General features: G+C 48.6%; 1 protein-coding gene across 1 annotated transcript in view; it reads left to right on the top strand.

The window, feature by feature from the left end:
* LOC126540650 (uncharacterized) overlaps window positions 1-18521 on the top strand; it is a 55103-nt gene that overhangs the window by 1167 nt on the left and 35415 nt on the right. The window contains exon 2 of the mRNA XM_055076488.1: window positions 14788-15042. Within this exon, the coding sequence (XP_054932463.1) occupies window positions 14788-15042 (255 nt within the window). The remainder of the gene's footprint in view (window positions 1-14787; window positions 15043-18521) is intronic.

Genomic DNA, 18521 nt, shown 5'->3' with positions numbered 1-18521 from the left:
GTTGTTTCCTTTACGATACGTTTCACATAGTCATTTTTTCCGGGTTGCAAAGAAAGCCTACGAAATATGAAAAAAAAAAAAGCACGTGACCGAGCGTTTGCGCAGTGGTATTGTGCTGCTCTCAAGCGTGCGTTCGCTGAACAAGGTCGGCTGTGTCGTGACTGGGGATGAGGAAGCGGCAGGGCGTTCTTTATCTCAGCAGGAGCGCTCGGCGAGCAGCATGCATTTTCGCCGCCTTCCGGCGGGAGCCGGAAGACGCCGATATATATATATATATATATATATATATATATATATATATATATATATATATATATATATATATATATCAAGCTTACATGTGCTCCGAATGCAATTGCCAGCGAACGGGCTAATATACACCATGTCCTGTTAGCGACTACTAGCGCGTATCAGCTCAACTCTCTTATACATAGCGAAGAAATGAATTCCGATATAAAACCTGAACACGTAATATTTGGCTCATATGAAACTCTAAAGCACGCCGACCTCTTTGCAGTATAGCCCATTAAATTCACCAACCTTTTTTCCCTCATTTGGCCATTAAGGACGTGCCACTGGATGTGTGCCCATTGTTGGCTAATCCTCCAGAGCTGGTACGTGCCACTCCAGAACAGGTATGTTCCACGCTAAAATAGCTAATGGCACCTACATATCCTTAGTGTAACACATTATTCCTTTAATGAGCGAAACTTTCTACCTCCTGCTTTCTCGGAGTTCGACGCGCCTCCTCAGTCGGCTTCTTGCCGAGTAAAGTGGGCCAGTTATGGAGATAGTGCAATAGTAAAATGGCCAGATTCTGGAGAGGAGGAAAACTGATGAGAAGTTGTTCGATCCTCCACAAAGTGTAGTGCATTGGTGCATGCATCACGTGGGTAACGCGATAGTTCTTTCCATGTGTATCTTATCTGCCGGGCAAGTAAGAAGTCGCTATGCTGGACAAGGCGTTGCAAAAGATAAACAGTTTTATAGCATTTCATTAACCGCTGATAAGACGCCGCTATAACACACCACACGTAAGATATATTTCTGTAAATGTCTTTTGAATTGACTTTGGTTGAACTGCTGCAACAAAAGAGTCAAAACGAGCATTCTGCGAATTTCGAATCCATCTCTAATCAGCAGCTTCATTTACATGAACTTGACACAAGCGGGTCTAGCCAGAAGTCGAGGTTATCCAAATTGATCCGACGCTCCCTCAGGCCGACCGATATCAGCCTCGTTCGCTGCAGTTTTGAACGAACCAACTGACGCCACTGCCGGCGGGGAGTGAGAAATCCGCAGTTATCTCAAAGCAAGTTCTCGTACGGGAAAAGCATAACACTTCGCAGGGTCTGCGCCGAAGAGAGGGCAGATAAGAATGAATGAAATACTTTATTCACTGCACTGGCTTCCGCCGCCCGCCGGACTTGATCCAGAAGTGCTAGTTGCACTACGAGGTCCGAACGGGCGAGCTGTGCCTTCCACTGATCTGTACTAATTATCGTCTGATTGCATTAACTAGAGTTCAGTTCTCTGGGCTTCGGAGTGCATCCTCACGAAACGTTATAGAGTGTCAAACTATACCTCCACACCACGGACATTTGGCCGGGTAGAGCGCTGGGTGTATAGCGTGTAATGTTAAGAGATGCGATACACGTCCGTATGTATCCTTCTTAGGTCGGTCGCCTCTTCTGCGCTTAGGGACTTGTGTTTGTGTTAGGGACTCTTCTACGCATAGGGACTTTTGGCGCACGAAACCCTGGTGAGCAAGAATATCTATGGCTAGAAATGGAACGGACGACGACCGGGGATCAGAGAGCGCCGCTCGGTCTCTCGCGATGTAACGCGTCCGCCCTCTCGTTACCCTCGAGCCCGGCGTGGCCCGAGCGCCAGATCAACCTGCGGCCGTTGGTGGGTGCGGGTATCGAGTAGCCTTAAGGCGGGTATTCTACCGGCCATGAAGAGCTGGCAGGCTTTTTGCGAGTCCGATAATGTTACGGACGACACACCCTCAAACTCCTGAAACCGTACGGCTCGGGCTATAGCCGTCACCTATGCCGTCGTAGTCGAGCTGGGGCGTAAGGAAACGATAGTGATTGATTGTAAATCCTTGTTTGCGGCCGTGATTAGGTGGCGTTGCCTATAGTAGCTGGCTGCGTCGACGTACACGACACTGGAGGCGGTTTCAAATTGTTTACGGTGGCATTTGACTCTCGCTGTACGTCTGGCCTCGTGGTGGTCGTAGTGCATGTTTTGGGGCACCGGTGCAGCCGAGCGTCGGGCTTCCAACACTTCGTCTAGATGCTGGGGGTGTGGCGGGGCTCTTAACCTGGTGAGGATTTCTCTACCCGCTTGGGTATTACTTTAGATGGATGCTCTGAGATGAGTACCGCTACGCGAAGCTCTGCGTAGTTGTCATGAAGACCTAACGCTAGGAGCCTTTTCGTTAGTGTACTGGGTGGTAGCCCGAGGGCCGATTTGTAGGCGCTTCTATGTAAGGTGTCATCTAGGTCTTCTTCGCCCTTGTCGAGCGAGTAGCACGGCAGGCCATACTTCATTCTACTCAGGACTAGGGCCTGGACGATCCTTATAGTATATTTTTCGCGCATACCCTTTCTGTATTTCGTGATACGACGTATAGTTCAGGCTATTTGCTTCACGGTGGTCTTTAGGTGGTGATGGTGTGTTTTGCCTTGTCGTTGTTCTGTAACCACAAACCCAGAACTCTGGCGCGGGTGATCTCAGCGATGACGTGGCCGTCCACCGCAAGCGCAATATCGCAGTTACATTTATGTTTTTCACGTATTCTGAAGCGTTAAGACTTATGTGGTGCACCTCTAAGTCCTATATTTCTAGCGAACTCTGCCACGGCCGTCGCGGCCTCCTGTAGTGTCTGTTCTTTCTGCGCCAGCGAACCCATCTTCGCCCACATTGTGATGTCGTCCGGATAAAGGGTACAACCAAGGTGCAAGGTATTCTCTAGGGCGTGAGCGAGTCTGCGCATGCCAATGCTGAAGAGTAGCGGAGAGATTATGGCATCTTTCGCTGTACCCTTACTTGGCATGTTAAGTTGATGCGATTTTCTCTGGCCTAACCCGATGGTCGCCGTTCTACCAGAAAGAAAGGATTCTAAAAGTACGCTCTCCGTAGCCAATTGCGTTGAGCTCCGAAAGAATTTCCTGGTGAGTGATGGAATCAAAAGCATCTTTAATACGTGGGCCAAGTATTAGACTTTCCCGCCTTTGGGCACGCAATCGAGGACCTCCACCCTAAGTAGGAGAAAGCGCCCTGAGTCGAGAGTCCGGCGTGAAAGCATATCATGGTAACCGGGAAAAAAGTTTTCTCTCTCAATGTAATTTTGAAGCCGAGTTTGACTAACCCGCTCGCAGAGTTTGCCTGCCCATGATATTAGTGATATGGGTCTTAATGCTCCTAGGGTGGGTGGTTTGCCTGGTTTAGGGATAGTTATAATATTGGCTTACTTCCATTCCGGAGGAACTTTACCCGTCTCTCAGCACTGTTCGTTAACGAACAGAGTTAGGTGTTCTCGGACCTCGTCGTGGAGATTCCGGACCATCGAGCAGGTGATCTTAACCGACCCCGGGGCGGAGTTTCTGTGGGCAGCTTGGGCCACCGCAAACGCCTCCGCCTTGGTTAGTGGTGCATCTAGTTCAGGGTTGTCGGTATCCTCAAACCTCATGTGGCACGGTGGTATGATATCTGTGATACAATCAAACGATATCCTAGATATCATTCGATTAGGGCCTTGATTAATTCCTGGTCTTTTTTCGGGAATTGACCAGCTAGTCTGTGTGGTGTACAGTTTACCGCGAAGTTGGACTTATCCGGCTCCAGCAAACCCCTGAGCACCGTCCACGCCAGATTCACTTCTTTAGCTCATTAGAAGCGCTACAGAATTGAGTCCAACCGTCGGTGGCCAGCTGCGCTAGGTAACCATTTGCCTCCTCCGACAGGGCAGCTGCGCAGCTATAAAATTTTCTTTTGAGGCTCGACCTCTTCCATCTTTTCAACAGGCTCCGCTTACTGTCCCACAAGTGCAGCAGGTTGATCGTTCGCGAGGGTTTCCGTCGGGCGCGCGACCTTCTCAGAATATTGCTCGTGCGTCTCTAGGATGAACGTCACTCAGCCGTTGACGTGATTCGGTATCTCCTCCGGCAGGGGGCACTTCCGAAAGGTCTCCCAGTTTGTAAATACATCACCCGCGGTCCTCCGCAGCTTCGCCGAAGTAACTGAGGTGCATGTAATGAAGTGGTCGCTTCCTAAATTTTCTTCGATGTTCGTCCACGTCACATTCTTAATGTTATAAGTGAAAGTTAGGTCTGGGAATGTATCCCTGCTTACGCTGTTTCCCAAATTTGTGGGTGCCGTTGGCAGAGTCACCAGTCGAAAGCCCAGCTGGTCTGTCATGTGCTCTAGTAAAGTGCCCTTGGGGGAGTCTCCGGCATATATCCAGTAGGCGTTGGGACCATTGAAATTACCCACGTCACAAGTTGATCCTTGGCGCCCGCTGACGATTTCGCTTCCGAGAAAAGCTCGGCGAAATATTCACGTTTGCTTTTTGGCGGGACATATATGCTTATGATGTGAGTACGTGTCTTCTTCCTCTTTTGGGGGAAGATGCTAATAATGTGGTGATTGATCTCTAGTTGGTTGTGATATCTATCAGTCACAGTTATAGACTTGGCTACCAGCGTTGCCGCGCGAAGGTAGTTTGAATTGCAAAGGGTGTAATATTTTAGCAGTCTAACATGTCGCTTCCAACTTTCTGCAAGCATATATCTGGTGGAATGAGTGCCGAATGAATATAATTTTGGAGTCATGCCACTCGAGAGCGACACGTGCGGCTGTTCCACTGTCAGATTTCTCGTCGTTGGGAATTTGGTGTTAGTTTAGTTTGCGCCATTTCGGCCTCTCTCGTTGTCAGTTGTATCGGATTTGTCCCCGCGGCGGCGGAAGGCCGTTGGCCGCGAACCAACCGCGGAAGCGTTGAGTACGCTTATGAATCGGCCTCCTCATATTCGCGAGCGTCTCGTCTACACACTTTCTCCGTTGCTGAAGCTCAGAGGCCGTCTGTTGCATTTGCCTCTGCAACTGCAGCGGCTAGAACTGAAATTGTTGTTGGTGCATAATGCCCTGCGTCATGCCGCTTTGTTCCTCTGCCTCTATTGAGGAAAGAGTTGCCGCTGGCGTGGCGTTAGGGCCGACACCAATTTTGGACCTCTCCAGGGCGCAAGTCTAGCTTTTAGGGCTGCAATTTCGTTTTCAGACTCATTAAACGCTTCTTCAAGTTGCTTATTGTCAAGGAAAATTACTTGTATTCATCAACAATTCTTTGGTAATCTGGATTAGCTGTTATCGGAGCAGCGGACGCGACAACACCAGTCCAGCTCATCTGACTGGTAGCCGGGTGGGCGGCTGTCGTCTTCTATTTAGAGGTATGCCTCTGTCCACAAACGTGCTTCTGCTGTTTGGTCACGCGGATTATGGACGGAGTCCTCTCCCTTGACCTTGCTCGCGATCTCGACCTCGATCACGAGCGCGGCTCCACCGACGATTCCCTCTTAGACCTTAACCAGTGCGGCAGATGTTTTCTTCGACTGCGCCTCCTTGCTAGGTCGTCTTCTTGGGGGGAACCAGTTTCAGTTGTTTTTTACACTGTCTGTCCCCGGTAACGTGGATTCCATCACACGCCACACACTTGGGGGCACGTTTGTGTCCTTCGGTCGGGTCTCGCGTTCCGCACGTGTGGCGCACTGCAACGCTCGATGTTGGGCACATGTCCGTACGATGCTCGGTTTGGTTTCAAACTTTGTACACTTGGTTCATTGGTTTGTAGGGGTAGCACAGGGATTCCACCCCTATGAAGTAAACACTCCTGGCCAGAACACGGCCCATGAAGGTGACGACAGCCGTTTTGGACAAACCAAGCATTCGCGCCAGCTCGATCACTACCCACTGGGTACGTAGTCGTACGTTGGCCACGGTTTCTGCAGGCGTGATATTGGGCGGGATGCCATGTACGATACCTCGGATGGAATCCTCTGGGTACTCCACATGCACGTTAAATCGATGCGGTTGGATCGGAATATTAGTGTGGGTGATCTTCCTCATCTCTTCAGCCACGTTGGAGCCGGAACAAATGCGCAGTAGAAAATATATTTTGTCGAATTGCCGTAGGCAGACGTCGATCACGGCCGTAGACAGTTCCAGACAGAGTAAGTCTTTCGCAGCTAGGCCTTTGAACGACCTCATCACAACTTTGATATCGTCCCTAGGCAGGGAGTGGAGCGGTCGTCTTCGCGAATGATGTGTACTGTTCTGCTGGGTCTTCTGCGGCAATGTACTTCTCAACGTATTGGTAGTGGTGTCGCGTTGGGCGGCCACATTTTTCCTCTTTTTCCTGCCGCATGTGTTCTTTCTTCTGGCGTTGGGAAAGGACCGCCCGCCAGCCATCCTCCGGGACGTGCGTGCGTTCTGGCCGCCTGTCGCGTCTGCGTTGTTGCCTCCGTACGTTGAATACCGAGATGGAATATCCTCGTAATCCATTTGGTTGGGTGTTGTTCCCAACGATTTACTCGTTGGGGCCATTAGTGGCCCCTGATTGAGGTCCTGGTGGCTGAGGCCTGACCACGTCTAGCGACTCGCTAGGGCTAATTAATTATAGGCTTTGCCCATCGCTATATTATGTAAGTCCGGGGAAAGAGAAAAATCAGTCACTCATGGCTGAGAGTTATCTTTCCCGATGCAAGAGCACTTCACGGATCCATTACAGTTCAGAATATCGGTACCATAAAGACGTTCCAGCACAAAAATATGAAATATTGACGGAGCGCATGGAAGCACGTCCGCCCTCGTCGACGCTCCCGACGTGTTCCCCCGGGCAAAAATGTGCGGCGCCACGTTGTTCTCACATTAATGCCTCGAAAAACAGCTGAAAGAACATTCAGAAGGTGCGACCACGATTAAAACTCCCCAGAAGTCGCAGCAAAAACATCGAAGCGAGAACTAAACTTGAGCGACGGACGTACGTAATAAATAAAAAATAGTTCTCGTGCTAATGTTATGCTGTTCCAAGGATTAAAATCTATGGCCCAGTGTTTCTCATTTATTTACAGAGATTTAACGATGTGTTATCACTTCCTCGAAAAGAGCTTGGCCCTACGGTTAAAACTTTCTTGATAAGATGACAGGAGTACGGGCGATTTCGAGGCTTACCATGTTATTGTAAATGACTTCTGTCGTAGCAGTACCTTTCAAAGACATATGTTTGCTGCTTAGACGTGGATACAAGCTTAGCTGAGAGCTGTGAAAAATAGATCTCTCGAAATTCTAATCACCGCATTAGCCGCAAAATAGATCGAGCAGTTTTCTTGCCTCTGCTTCATTTTCTTCACCTATCGTAATAGTTTTCCGTGCGATAATACTCATTATCTGATTATCTAAACCCGATCGTATAATCTGCCACTTGGACTTGACATCGCTACTTGGGAGAACAATGCTGCAACGAAACAGATGATTCTGGCTTAGAATAAGACGTGTTCACAAATTTTCTTTATAAGCTCAGCAAGAACGGCAGTCGAAGAGACTTTAAAGAACTTTGCCGCTGAAGACATTAACAGAAATGCGCATCGCCTGCACCCCGAAAAGCTTAGCATTGTACAATATCCGTGGGGCAGTTTTATAACCTGAGTCTTTTAAGAATATTTCGAGGATTTTTAAAATAGATCTCAAAGACGTAACGGCAGATCCCATGCCCTGTGAGAATCAATGTTATGGGAAGCAGTGGGCGGGGTGCCTGCCAAATGAAGGAAATGACCATGAGAGTACCTACATAACAGCCATGTCATGACATTCATGTCATGACCTGTCGTTTATGTTCGTATTGCACTCTTGTCATACTATGCCAATTTTGACCCGCCGTGGTTGCTCAGTGGCTATGGTGTTGGGCTGCTGAGCACGAGGTCGCGGGATCGAATCCTGGCCACAGCGGCCGCATTTCGATGGGGGCGAAATGCGAAAACACCCGTGTACATAGATTTAGGTGCACGTTAACGAACCCCAGGTGGTCGAAGTTTCCGGAGTCCTCCACTATGGCGTGCCCTATAATCAGAATGTCGTTTTAGCACGTAAAACCCTATAATTTAATCTTTTATGCCAATTTTGGTGTATACCAAGACGTAGGCGGCTCTTTTTCCTGACCTACATGACACACATGTCATGATATTCGTGTCATGATATTCGTGTCATGATATTCGTGTCATGACCGATCGTTTATGTCCGTCATACACCCTTGGTCATATTATGCCAATTTTGATACGTGCCAAGTTAACGAAACGAACATAAGAGCACCAAGAGGTAGGCGGCTAGATAAATGAACAGGTACTGCGAAAGTTGTAAATGTTCGCCAAGAAAGGTTCCGCATTGAAAAAAAGAGAGATCATACTAGATTTCATTCAGTGAGGAGAAAATATTCGGGCTCCCAGAGGTACACGAAAGGATACAGTGCGCGCCACAGGTGACCATAGATGTAGACGGCGAAGGGAGTGGCCTCCGAAAAATATCTCGTTGGGACGGCGATAATTACAAAATTTACACAACAGCAGCAGTCATCGGAAACGTAACGTTGCTCACGCCCTAGGGGCTGTGACAGGAAGAATATAATAAGCAGTCGAGCGCGCAGCAGTAGCCAGCGTCAGCGACCATAACTGACGCAATAAATGTTTTTTTTTTTTTTTTCAAGTCTCAGATATTGCCTGCCCGCAGACAGAGCTTCGTCCCGTAGCATACTGCAATATTCTAAAATGTTGGGCAATGTCTTCGATTACCCGAAGTTACTGGCTGTATGTTACCCGAATTACCCGGCTGTATGTTATCTAGAATCGCGGGCTGACGTGGCTGCGCTAAAGGCGCGTCACGTTGCGAAGGGAATAGAAGCGTTGTCCCCGGGAGGTGACGTTCGGTGTTGTGGGGCAGCATCACCATACCAGCTCACGACGCCTATAACGGCCACACAAACCCGGGGCCCTGTAACGTAAAACTATTCCAATATGTTTCTATTCCAATTTCCTGACGTCAAATTTGCGTAACCACCGACGCAAGCACCGGGCGGTCACCCACAGGGTTGTCTGAACAGACCAATCAAACCATATCCTCGTTCTTAGGAGATCACTTTTGTTTGCTTGAAAAACGAATAACATTGCCTACACTGAGCGACTTGTCATATCTAATTGGCTGACAAGAGGCGAGGAGAACGCTCAAGTGGAGAGGGATTCACTGGGGCAGAGCCAGTGCACTAAAAATCGGTAACCGGATGAAGAGGGTGGTGCCGGCGTCTGCAATTGGTCGGCTTTCCCTTACTTAGCTTGTGGTGGCTGGTCGAAAATCGCGGCGGTATGCAACGGAAGCTTAAGAATAACGCTAAAACTGACCCTCAACAAAGAAGAGTTGGCAGAATGAGGTAGTAAATGTGCCGAAAGTGCTTGAAAACGTTACACAGTCACGCAAGAAGTTTTGTTATACGCAAATACACTCATGCTCTCCGGCAGGTGCGAGTAGCCAGCGTCTCAGCGATAGGCGGCAGCCATCTTTTATTCCTTTCGGAACAGGGCAGCCTGTGGCTATTCTGAAAAAAATTCAGTTTTGTTCGGCATATTAATGCATCTTTATCGCGTACACGTCACTTTGACGCGGTGAGTTCGTGCGGTTTTGTGACGTCGCGTGACAGGCAGATGAAGTGGGTGCAGCCCGAAAAATTTTTACCAATAGCCGAGGGCTAATGGCGAAAAGGGGTCGAATCAGAAATAACTGTTGTTCTTTTTTACTATCAAGTCATGCATAATCAGTGTGTACAAATCATATCAGTTGGGGAGGTATTGCGGTTTTCGTGACGTCGCGTGACAGACAGGTGAAGTGGGGGGGTGGTCGAAAAAAGTTTTTGACCAATCGCGGAGGGCTGATAGCAGAATTGGAATAGGAACGTTTGGAATAGTTTTACGTTATAGCGGCCCCGGTGACAGGATTCGCCATGACAACGCGACCCGACCTGATTTTGTGGCATTCATGTAAGTGTAGCTAGTGACAGCCAGGCCAGGATTGCAGCAGAAGCCCACGCTCGACTTTCAGAGGTAGAGTGTACGCATGCGCCAGCGAAGCACATCCTCTGATTATCCCTTTCCTCAACGTTTCTTGGGATCACGTCCTCGCATCTTAGAAGGTGCCGTGTCCTTACAGCTGGAGTATGAATTGTTCTCGTGAGATACAAACCATGGGCGCTATAACGTAAAACTATTCCAAACTTTTCTATTCCAATTCTGCAATCAGGCCTTCGCTATTGGGCTAAAACGTCTTTGAATCACCCCCACTTCACCTGTCTGTCACGTGACGTCACGAAAACAGCGATGGCGCCCCACCTCATATGAAGCGTACACACTTATTATGCATGATTTGACTGAGCAAACGAAAAATAGTCGTTTCTAATTCCACGGCTTCCCGCCATTAGCCTTCGGCTATTGGTCATAAGTTTTCGGGCTGCACTCACTTCACCTGCCTTTCACGCGACGTCACAAAACCGTGAAAACTCACCGCATAAAAGTGACGTGTACGCGTTAAAGATGCATTAATATGCCGAAAAAAATATAAACAAACGGACTAAAAATACGTGTGTTGATAAAGTTGCATAAACAAGCCTGGAGTGCGACCTGATCCCGGTGACCAGAACCGGTAACGCACTCCCTCACCAGAGCAGGAGTGGTCACCCTGGTGCAGTACATGGCCACAACCTCTTATATGAATACAATAAAACCCCAGCCCTCAGTCCCCAGTAGCTGCGAAGCAACTGACCACGGCGGCGGTCAGACCTGTGACGCAGCAGAGGGTGCTAAGAATACCTGGGTCCGAACAGGCCGCAATTGGAATCTGAACCTCGCAACGTTTAACGCTAGAACGTCATCTAGTGAGGAGAGTCTAGCAGTGCTATTGGAGGAATTAGATGGCAGTAAATGGGATATAATAGGCCTCACTGAAGTTAGGAGGACAAAAGAAGCATATACAGTGTAAAAAGCGGGCACGTCCTGTGCTACCGAGGCTTAGCGGAGAGACGAGAACTAGGAGTCGGATTCCTGATTAATAAGGATATAGCTGGTAACATACAGCAATTCTATAGCATTAACGAGAGGGTGGCAGGTCTTGTCGTGAAACGTAATAAGAGGTACCAATTGAAGGTCGTACAGGTCTATGCCCCTACATCCAGTCATGATGACCAGGAAGTCGAAAGCTTCTATGAAGACGTGGAATCGGCGAGGGGTAAAGTTAAAACAAAATACACTATACTGATGGGTGACTTCAATGCCAGGGTAGGCAAAAAGCAGGCTGGAGACAAGTCAATGGGGAAATACGGCATATGTTCCAGGAATAGCTGGGGAGAGGTATTAGTAGAGTTTGCAGAACAGAATAATATGCGGATAATGAATACCTTCTTCCGCAAGCGGGATAGACGAAAGTGGACGTGGATGAGCCCGTATGGCGACACTAGAAATGAAATCGACTTTATACTCTGAGCTAACCCTCGCATCATAAAAGATGTGGACAGATGTGCTGCAGTGACCATAGGATGGGAAGAACTCGAATTAGCGTAGACTTGAGGAGGGAACGGAAGAAACTGGTACATAAGAAGCCGATCAATGAGTTGACGGTAAGAGAGAGAATAGAAGAATTCTGGATCAAGCTACAGAGCAGGTATTCGGCTTTAACTCAGGAAGAGGACCTTAGTGTCGAAATAATGAACGACAGTTTTATGGGTACCGTTAAAGACTATGCAATAGAAGTCGGCGGTAACTCCGTTAGACAGCATACCAGTAAGCTATCGAAGGAGACGAGAGATCTCATCAAGAAACGCCAATGTATGAAAGCCCGTAACCCTACAGATAGAATAGAACTGGCAGAACTTTCGGAGTTAATCAACAAGCGCAAGACAGCTGACATAAGGAAGTATAACATGGATAGAATTAAACATGCTCTCAAGAACGGAGGAAACCTAAAAGCAAAGAAGAAACTAAGAATTGGCAAGAATCAGATGCATGCGTTAAGAGACAAAGCCGGCAATATCATTACTAATATGGATGAGATAGTTCAAGTAGCTGAGGAGTCCTATAGAGATTTGTACAGTAGCAGTGGCACCCACGACGATAATGGAAGAAAGAATAGTCTAGAGGAGTTTGAAATCCCACAAGTCACGCCGGAAGAGATAAAGAAAGCCTTGGGAGCTATCCAAAGGGGAAGGCAGCTGGGGAGGATCAGGTAACAGCAGATTTGTTGAAGGATGGTAGGCAGATTGTTCTAGAAAAACTGGTCACCCTGTATAGGCAATGCCTCATGACCTCGAGCGTACCGGAATCTTGGAAGAACGCTAACGTAATCCTCATCCATAAGAAAGGGGACGCCAAAGACTTGAAAAATTATAGACCGATCAGCTTACTGTCCGTTGCCTACAAAGTATTTACTAAGGTAATCGCAAATATAATCAGGAACACCTGAGACTTCTGTCAACCAAAGGACCAGGCAGGATTCCGTAAAGGCTACTCAACAATAGACCATATTCACACTATCAATCAGGTGATAGAGAAATGTGCGGAATATAAGCAACCCTTATATATAGCTTTCATTGATTAGGAGAAAGTGTTTGAATCAGTCGAAACCTCGGCAGTCATGGAGTCATTATGGAATCAGGGTGTAGAAGAGCCGTCTGTAAAAATACTGAAAGATATCTGTAGCGGCTCCGCAGACACCGTAGTCCTCCATAAAGAAAATCAAAAATCCCAATAAAGGAAGGCAAAGACAGGGAGATACGATCTCTCCAATGTTATTCACAGCGTGTTTACAGGAGGTATTCAGAGACTTGGACTGGGAAGAATTGGGGATAAGAGTTAATGGAGAATACCTTAGTAACTTGCAATTCGCTGACGATATTGCCTTGCTTAGTAACTCAGCGGAGCAATTGCAATGCATGCTCATTGACCTGGAGAGGCAAAGGAGAAGGGTGGGTCTAAAAATTAATCTGCAGAAAACTAAAGTAATCTTTAACCGTCTAGGAAGAGAACAACAATTTACGATAGGTAGTGAGGCACTGGAAGTGGTAAGGAAATACATCTACTTAAGGCAGGTAGTGACCGCGGATCCGGATCATGAGACTGCAATAATCAGAATAAGAAGAATGGGCTGAGGTGCGTTTGGCAGGCATTCTCAGATCATGAACAGCAGGTTGCCATTATTCCTCAAGAGAAAAGTGTATAACAGCTGTGTCTTACCAGTACTCACCTACGAGGCAGGAACCTGGAGACTTACGAAAAGGGTTCTACTTCAATTGAGAACGACGCAACGAGCTATGGAAAGAACAATGATGGGTGTAATGTTAAGGGATAAGAAGAGAGCAGATTGGGTGAGGAAAAAACGCGTGTTAATGACATCTTAGTTGAAATCAAGAAAAAGAAATGGGCCTGGGCCGGACATGTAATGAGGAGGGAAAATAACGAAGGTCATTTAAAGTGGCGGACTGGATTCCAAGGGAAGGGAAGCATAGCAGGGGGCGGCAGAAAGTTAGGTGGGCGGATAAGATTAAGAAGTTCGCAGGGACAACATGGCCACAATTAGTACATGACCGGGGTAGTTGGATAAGTATGGGAGAGGCCTTTGCCCTGCAGTGGGCGTAACCAGGCTGATGATGAATATGCCGAACAAAACTGAATTTTCTACTGAATAACCGCAGGCTGCCCCTTTCCGAAAGGAATAAAAGATGGCTGCCGCCGATCACTCATACACAGGCTACTCGTACCTGCTGTATACCATGGATTTATTTGTGTATAATAAAACTTTTTGCGCGGACGTGTAACGTATTCGAGCAGTTTCGCCACGTTTGCAACATCGTTCTGGCAACTATTCTTTGATGAGGATCCGTTTTAGCGTCATTCTTAAGCTTCCGTTGCATGCCGCCGCGATTTTCGACCAGCCACCGCAAGCTAAGTAAGGGAAAGCGGACCAACCGCAGACGCCGGTACCACGCTCTTCATCCGGTTATCGATTTTCAGTGCAGTGGCCCGGCCCCATCGAATCCCTCTCCACTTAGCGTTTTCCTCGCCTCTTGTCAGCCAATTAGATAAGACACGCCGCTCATTGTAAGCAATGTTATTCGTTGTTCAAGCAAACAAAAGGGACGTCCTATGAACGAGGAGAGCGTTTGATTGGTCTGTTCAGACAACCCTGCGGGTAACCGCCCGATGCTTGCGTCGGCGGTGACGCAAATTTGACGTCAGGAGATTGGAATAAAATATATCGGAATAGTTTTACGTTACAGAGCCCCAGGTCACTGTTTAGAGGAGGGTTACTTCTGTAATGCAGTTTACCAAACTGCGCGTGAGGATGCCCTTGGATGGAAGGTAAGGAGAGACAGAAACCTTCTAATCTATGTTTAGTGTTCCCAAAATACTCTGTGTGTTTACGGTGCGAGCCGTATTTGCTGCTCCGCACTTGTAGATTTTGGCTATCCGTGTGTGCGGTGAGCCAGAGATGTGTGTTAGTTGTCGCTGATCCTCTAGGTCGTCTCCTCTTAGTGTGCGAAACTGTTTACGGAAGAACTAGTTTACTGAAGCGCGGAAGCATGAAAAGCAGGCGTAGCAAGTGATTCAGGAAGCAGCAAGCGGCCTGCGTCGACCAAGGCGCTTGTATAGACGAGGCGGAGAGGTTCCACGCTTTAGCGCATGCGACTGGACAATGCAGGCCGCTCAACAACCGTGACACCCTTGACGAAGAAGCCTGAGGTGGAGCCCAAGTGCCGTGAGGAGTGGGCCAAGTACGGGACGCGTGGTCAGGTCGTTTGCGTCGAGTTCGCGGACGTGTTCGGCGTCACCGGTGGCGGCAGCCTGGATTACGAGTTGCTGCAGGCGGCGCCACAAGTAGTGCCAGACCACTTCCCACTTACCGGTCCGAAGAGCTTCAGTCTGGAGGCGACAGACAGCCTTAAGAACTACTTCGGTAAGTGGCGCAGCTGTGTCATTATTTCTTATAGAAATTCGAGACGCAGATTTTGGTTACTTCTGCCTGTTTCCTAAACTGTCCTAATGAATACAAGCAGTAACAGCAGGAAGAAGCGCACTGATTGAAACGCGCTTCTTGACTGATATGAGACGTCGGCCAACGGCATTGCCCTATGGGAATCTGCCCGCTGACGTCAAGGGGCAGCCTTCGACCACCCCGAAACGTGGGAGGAGAAGGCCTTTGTTGAAAAGAGAGTGGTCGAGAAAAAGGGGACTGCGCTGTCTGCTTGTGAGCCAAACGTACCACGCACGAGTGCAAAATTTGGCTGAGATGTTCACAGCAGTCTGTGCTATCCGCGGAGCATGTTATTCCACCAAGCCCGAGGGGTGGTTCAGCACCCCTTTAAGATCGTGGTAAGAGGGATACCAGTACACCATATATCATGCTATACTAGCGATGGCCAGGAGAGGGGAACAACACAAACAGCCAGAAGGAAAGCCGCTCCCCAATATTACCAAACTGTTTTTGACTGGCTTGATAGGTCGGTATCACGTTCGACAGTTGGGGCCCTATAACGTAAAACTATTCCAATATGTTTTTATTCCAATCTCCTGACGTCAAATTTGCGTAACAGCCGACGCAAGCATCGGGTGGTCACCCGCAAGGTTGTCTGAACAGACCAATCAAACGCTCACCTCGTTCATAGTAGGTAACTTTTGTTGGCTTCAAAAACGAAGTCGCTCAGTGTAGGCAAGCCTACACTGAGCGGCTTGCCTTATCCAATTGGCTGACAAGAGTTGAGGAGCACGCTGAAGTGGAGAGGGATTCGATGGGCCGAGCCACTGCACTGAAAATTGATAACAAGATGAAGAGGGTGGTGCGGGTGTCTGCGATTGGTCGGCTTTCCTTTACTTAGCTTGCGCTGGCTGGTCGAAAATCGCGGCGGCGTGCAAAGGAAGCTTAAGAATGGCGCTAAAACGGATCCTCATCAAAGAATAGTTGCCAGAACGATGTTGCAAACGTGCGGAAAGTGCTCGAAAACAAATAAATCCATGGTATCCGGCAGGTGCGAGTAGCCAGTGCCTGAGCGATCGGCGGCAGACATCTTTTATTCCTTTCGGAATGGGGCAGCCTGCGGATATTCAGAAGGAAGTTCACTTTTGTTCGGCATATTAATGCATCTTTAACGCATACACGTCACTTTGACGCGGTGAATTATTACGGTTTTGTGGCGTCGCTGACAGGAAGGTGAAGTAGGTGCAGCGCAAAAACTTTTGACCAATAACCGAGGGCTAATAGCGAGAAGGCGCCGAATCAGAAATAACTGCTTTTCTTTTGTTCAGTCAAATCATGCATAATCAGTGTATATATGTCATATCAGATGGGGAGCCATCGCGGTTTTTGTGACGTCGCGTGACAAACAGGTATGGTGGGGGTGGTTCAAAAAGTTTTTGACCAACCGCGGAGGGCTGATTGCAGAATTGGGATAGAAACGTTTGGAATAGTGTTACGTTATAGCGCCCTTGGCTTTGGTAATAAGCAGCCTCTGATGCGGTCGGCTTGGGCTGCTTGCTCATTACGCACGCGCACTTTTTCGGCAATTGATCCACACCAGCAATAACACGTGCTTCCGAAGATGGCTTCACAGTAACGTCACGGGAAATTTTCTTAGGTGCGATACGCGCCCTCTTGTAGGAGTGTTGAATTTGTCAGCATCTCAGTATCCACGTTGACTCAGTGGAAACGAATGGGCCAAACATAATACCTAGTGACTCGTGGTAGTAGGTAACTTGGCTCAATGAGTCGGCGTAGGTGGCTAAACAGAAAGACAGACCTACGGACATACCAACGGAAGGAAGTATGTCCGTTCTTCATCTATGTCCCACAACTGCATTTGGTACCGCAGCATTTCCAACAACGGCATTTCCCATCACATCTTAAGTGGTAAAAATTTCACGGAGCCCATCGCACGATACCTGTCGACGGTAGTGCGCTTAGACTGAATCAGTATATCGGCACAAAGAGTTGACACCGTCGAAACGAGTTATGTACGACGCGTGAACGTCAGGCGGGATTCCTCTTACGCGCTTCCCTCAGAACCCTTGGCGCCATCTGGCTCTGGCGCCGCGAGAAACGCGCGTGTTCCCCGAAATGTATGGTGCGGGTGTGCGTGCGAACTCTTTATGCGGCAATCGGGTTCCTCTTTCGCGCACCCTTCTGGTTTCGCTGCGCCATCTGGTGCCACTGCCGAAGAAGTCCACGCGTGACTTCTGAGACGAGAAGCGTGGCGCGCCGGTGCTCGCAAGCGCTGAGAATCGTTTCCTGGCTTGCCGCCCTGGAGGAAGGAAAACTGGAGGGGCCCTGACGTCACTTTTTTTTTGTGAAGCAAAGTGACGCCGGAAGTGGGCGTAGTCGGCGTTACTCCGCCATCGTGCAGGGCCAGATTCTCCTCTTTTGTTTACATTTCTCGCCTTCGGCGCGCTATCACAGGCGCAACCACACCGGGCTGCGCGCCGTAGCGATCTGACCAAGCGCGGTGTGTGTCCGTTGCGATAGCGCCTATGGCAAGCCCATCTGCAGTTTATGAGAACTAACGCATATGCTGGTAGTGGCTTCATCGGAATCGTTTTGCTGTATTGAACACGTTTCGCGCGGTCACTCACAGCGGAAGTGTCATGAGCCACAGCGCGCCCACGAACAATCCGACAGAGGAGAACGTCGTTACGCGTTTAAGTACACCAATTGTGGCCTGATGTATGTTGTTCCCACGGTAAGTGAAGCTTCACGAAAACGAAAGTTCTGCGGTGCCGAAAAGTAAGCGCGTATGCGTGTGGCTAGCGCGTTGATCATACATACGTGCGTGCAGGCGTGGGCTCTTCTGTCGTGCCCTGTTCACTCTTGCACCGCATCCGCCAACCTTCACTTCCCTGCACCCCCCGAGCACACTTATAGGATTACTGCAGTGAAGGGCGTTCGTCCCTTTATTACTCACAGCAGCCGCTTCATTCCCATCCTTCCACATGGCTGTTTTACGTGCAACAAATGCATCGTCCGTTGTCAAAAGCAGGAACACTGCACAGCTGTCGCTGACGTGCAAGGTGTTTATCGTACATAATCTGAAGCACAGCGGTTTCAAACTGTAATGATACGTTAGAATGAATCCACCGAAGATGGGAAACAAGAAACGGAAGATACTTTGTCGAGGCTAAAGTGTGAAACGGCGGAAGCCTGACACCTTTGCCAATGGCAATTTGTTGCGCCGGAAACACCACGGTGGCACACAACTCGTACACTGTTATGGGAATGTTTGTTTGTTTATTAAATGCCTGCAACGTCGTTTACGCCTATGCCTATCGTTTCGATGTCTTCTGAGTCCATCATTTCAAAGCTGTCATCTGGGAGGATGTCGGCTTGCAACTCATGGCCGGTGAACTCGTTGTGCTTTAGTGGGTCCACATCCAGGATGGCTGCTTAGC

This window comes from Dermacentor andersoni, chromosome 2 (assembly GCF_023375885.2).
Source record: "Dermacentor andersoni chromosome 2, qqDerAnde1_hic_scaffold, whole genome shotgun sequence".
Lineage (NCBI taxonomy): Eukaryota > Metazoa > Arthropoda > Arachnida > Ixodida > Ixodidae > Dermacentor > Dermacentor andersoni.
Note: the sequence above shows the minus strand (reverse complement) of the source record. Positions and strands in the feature narration are given on the sequence as shown.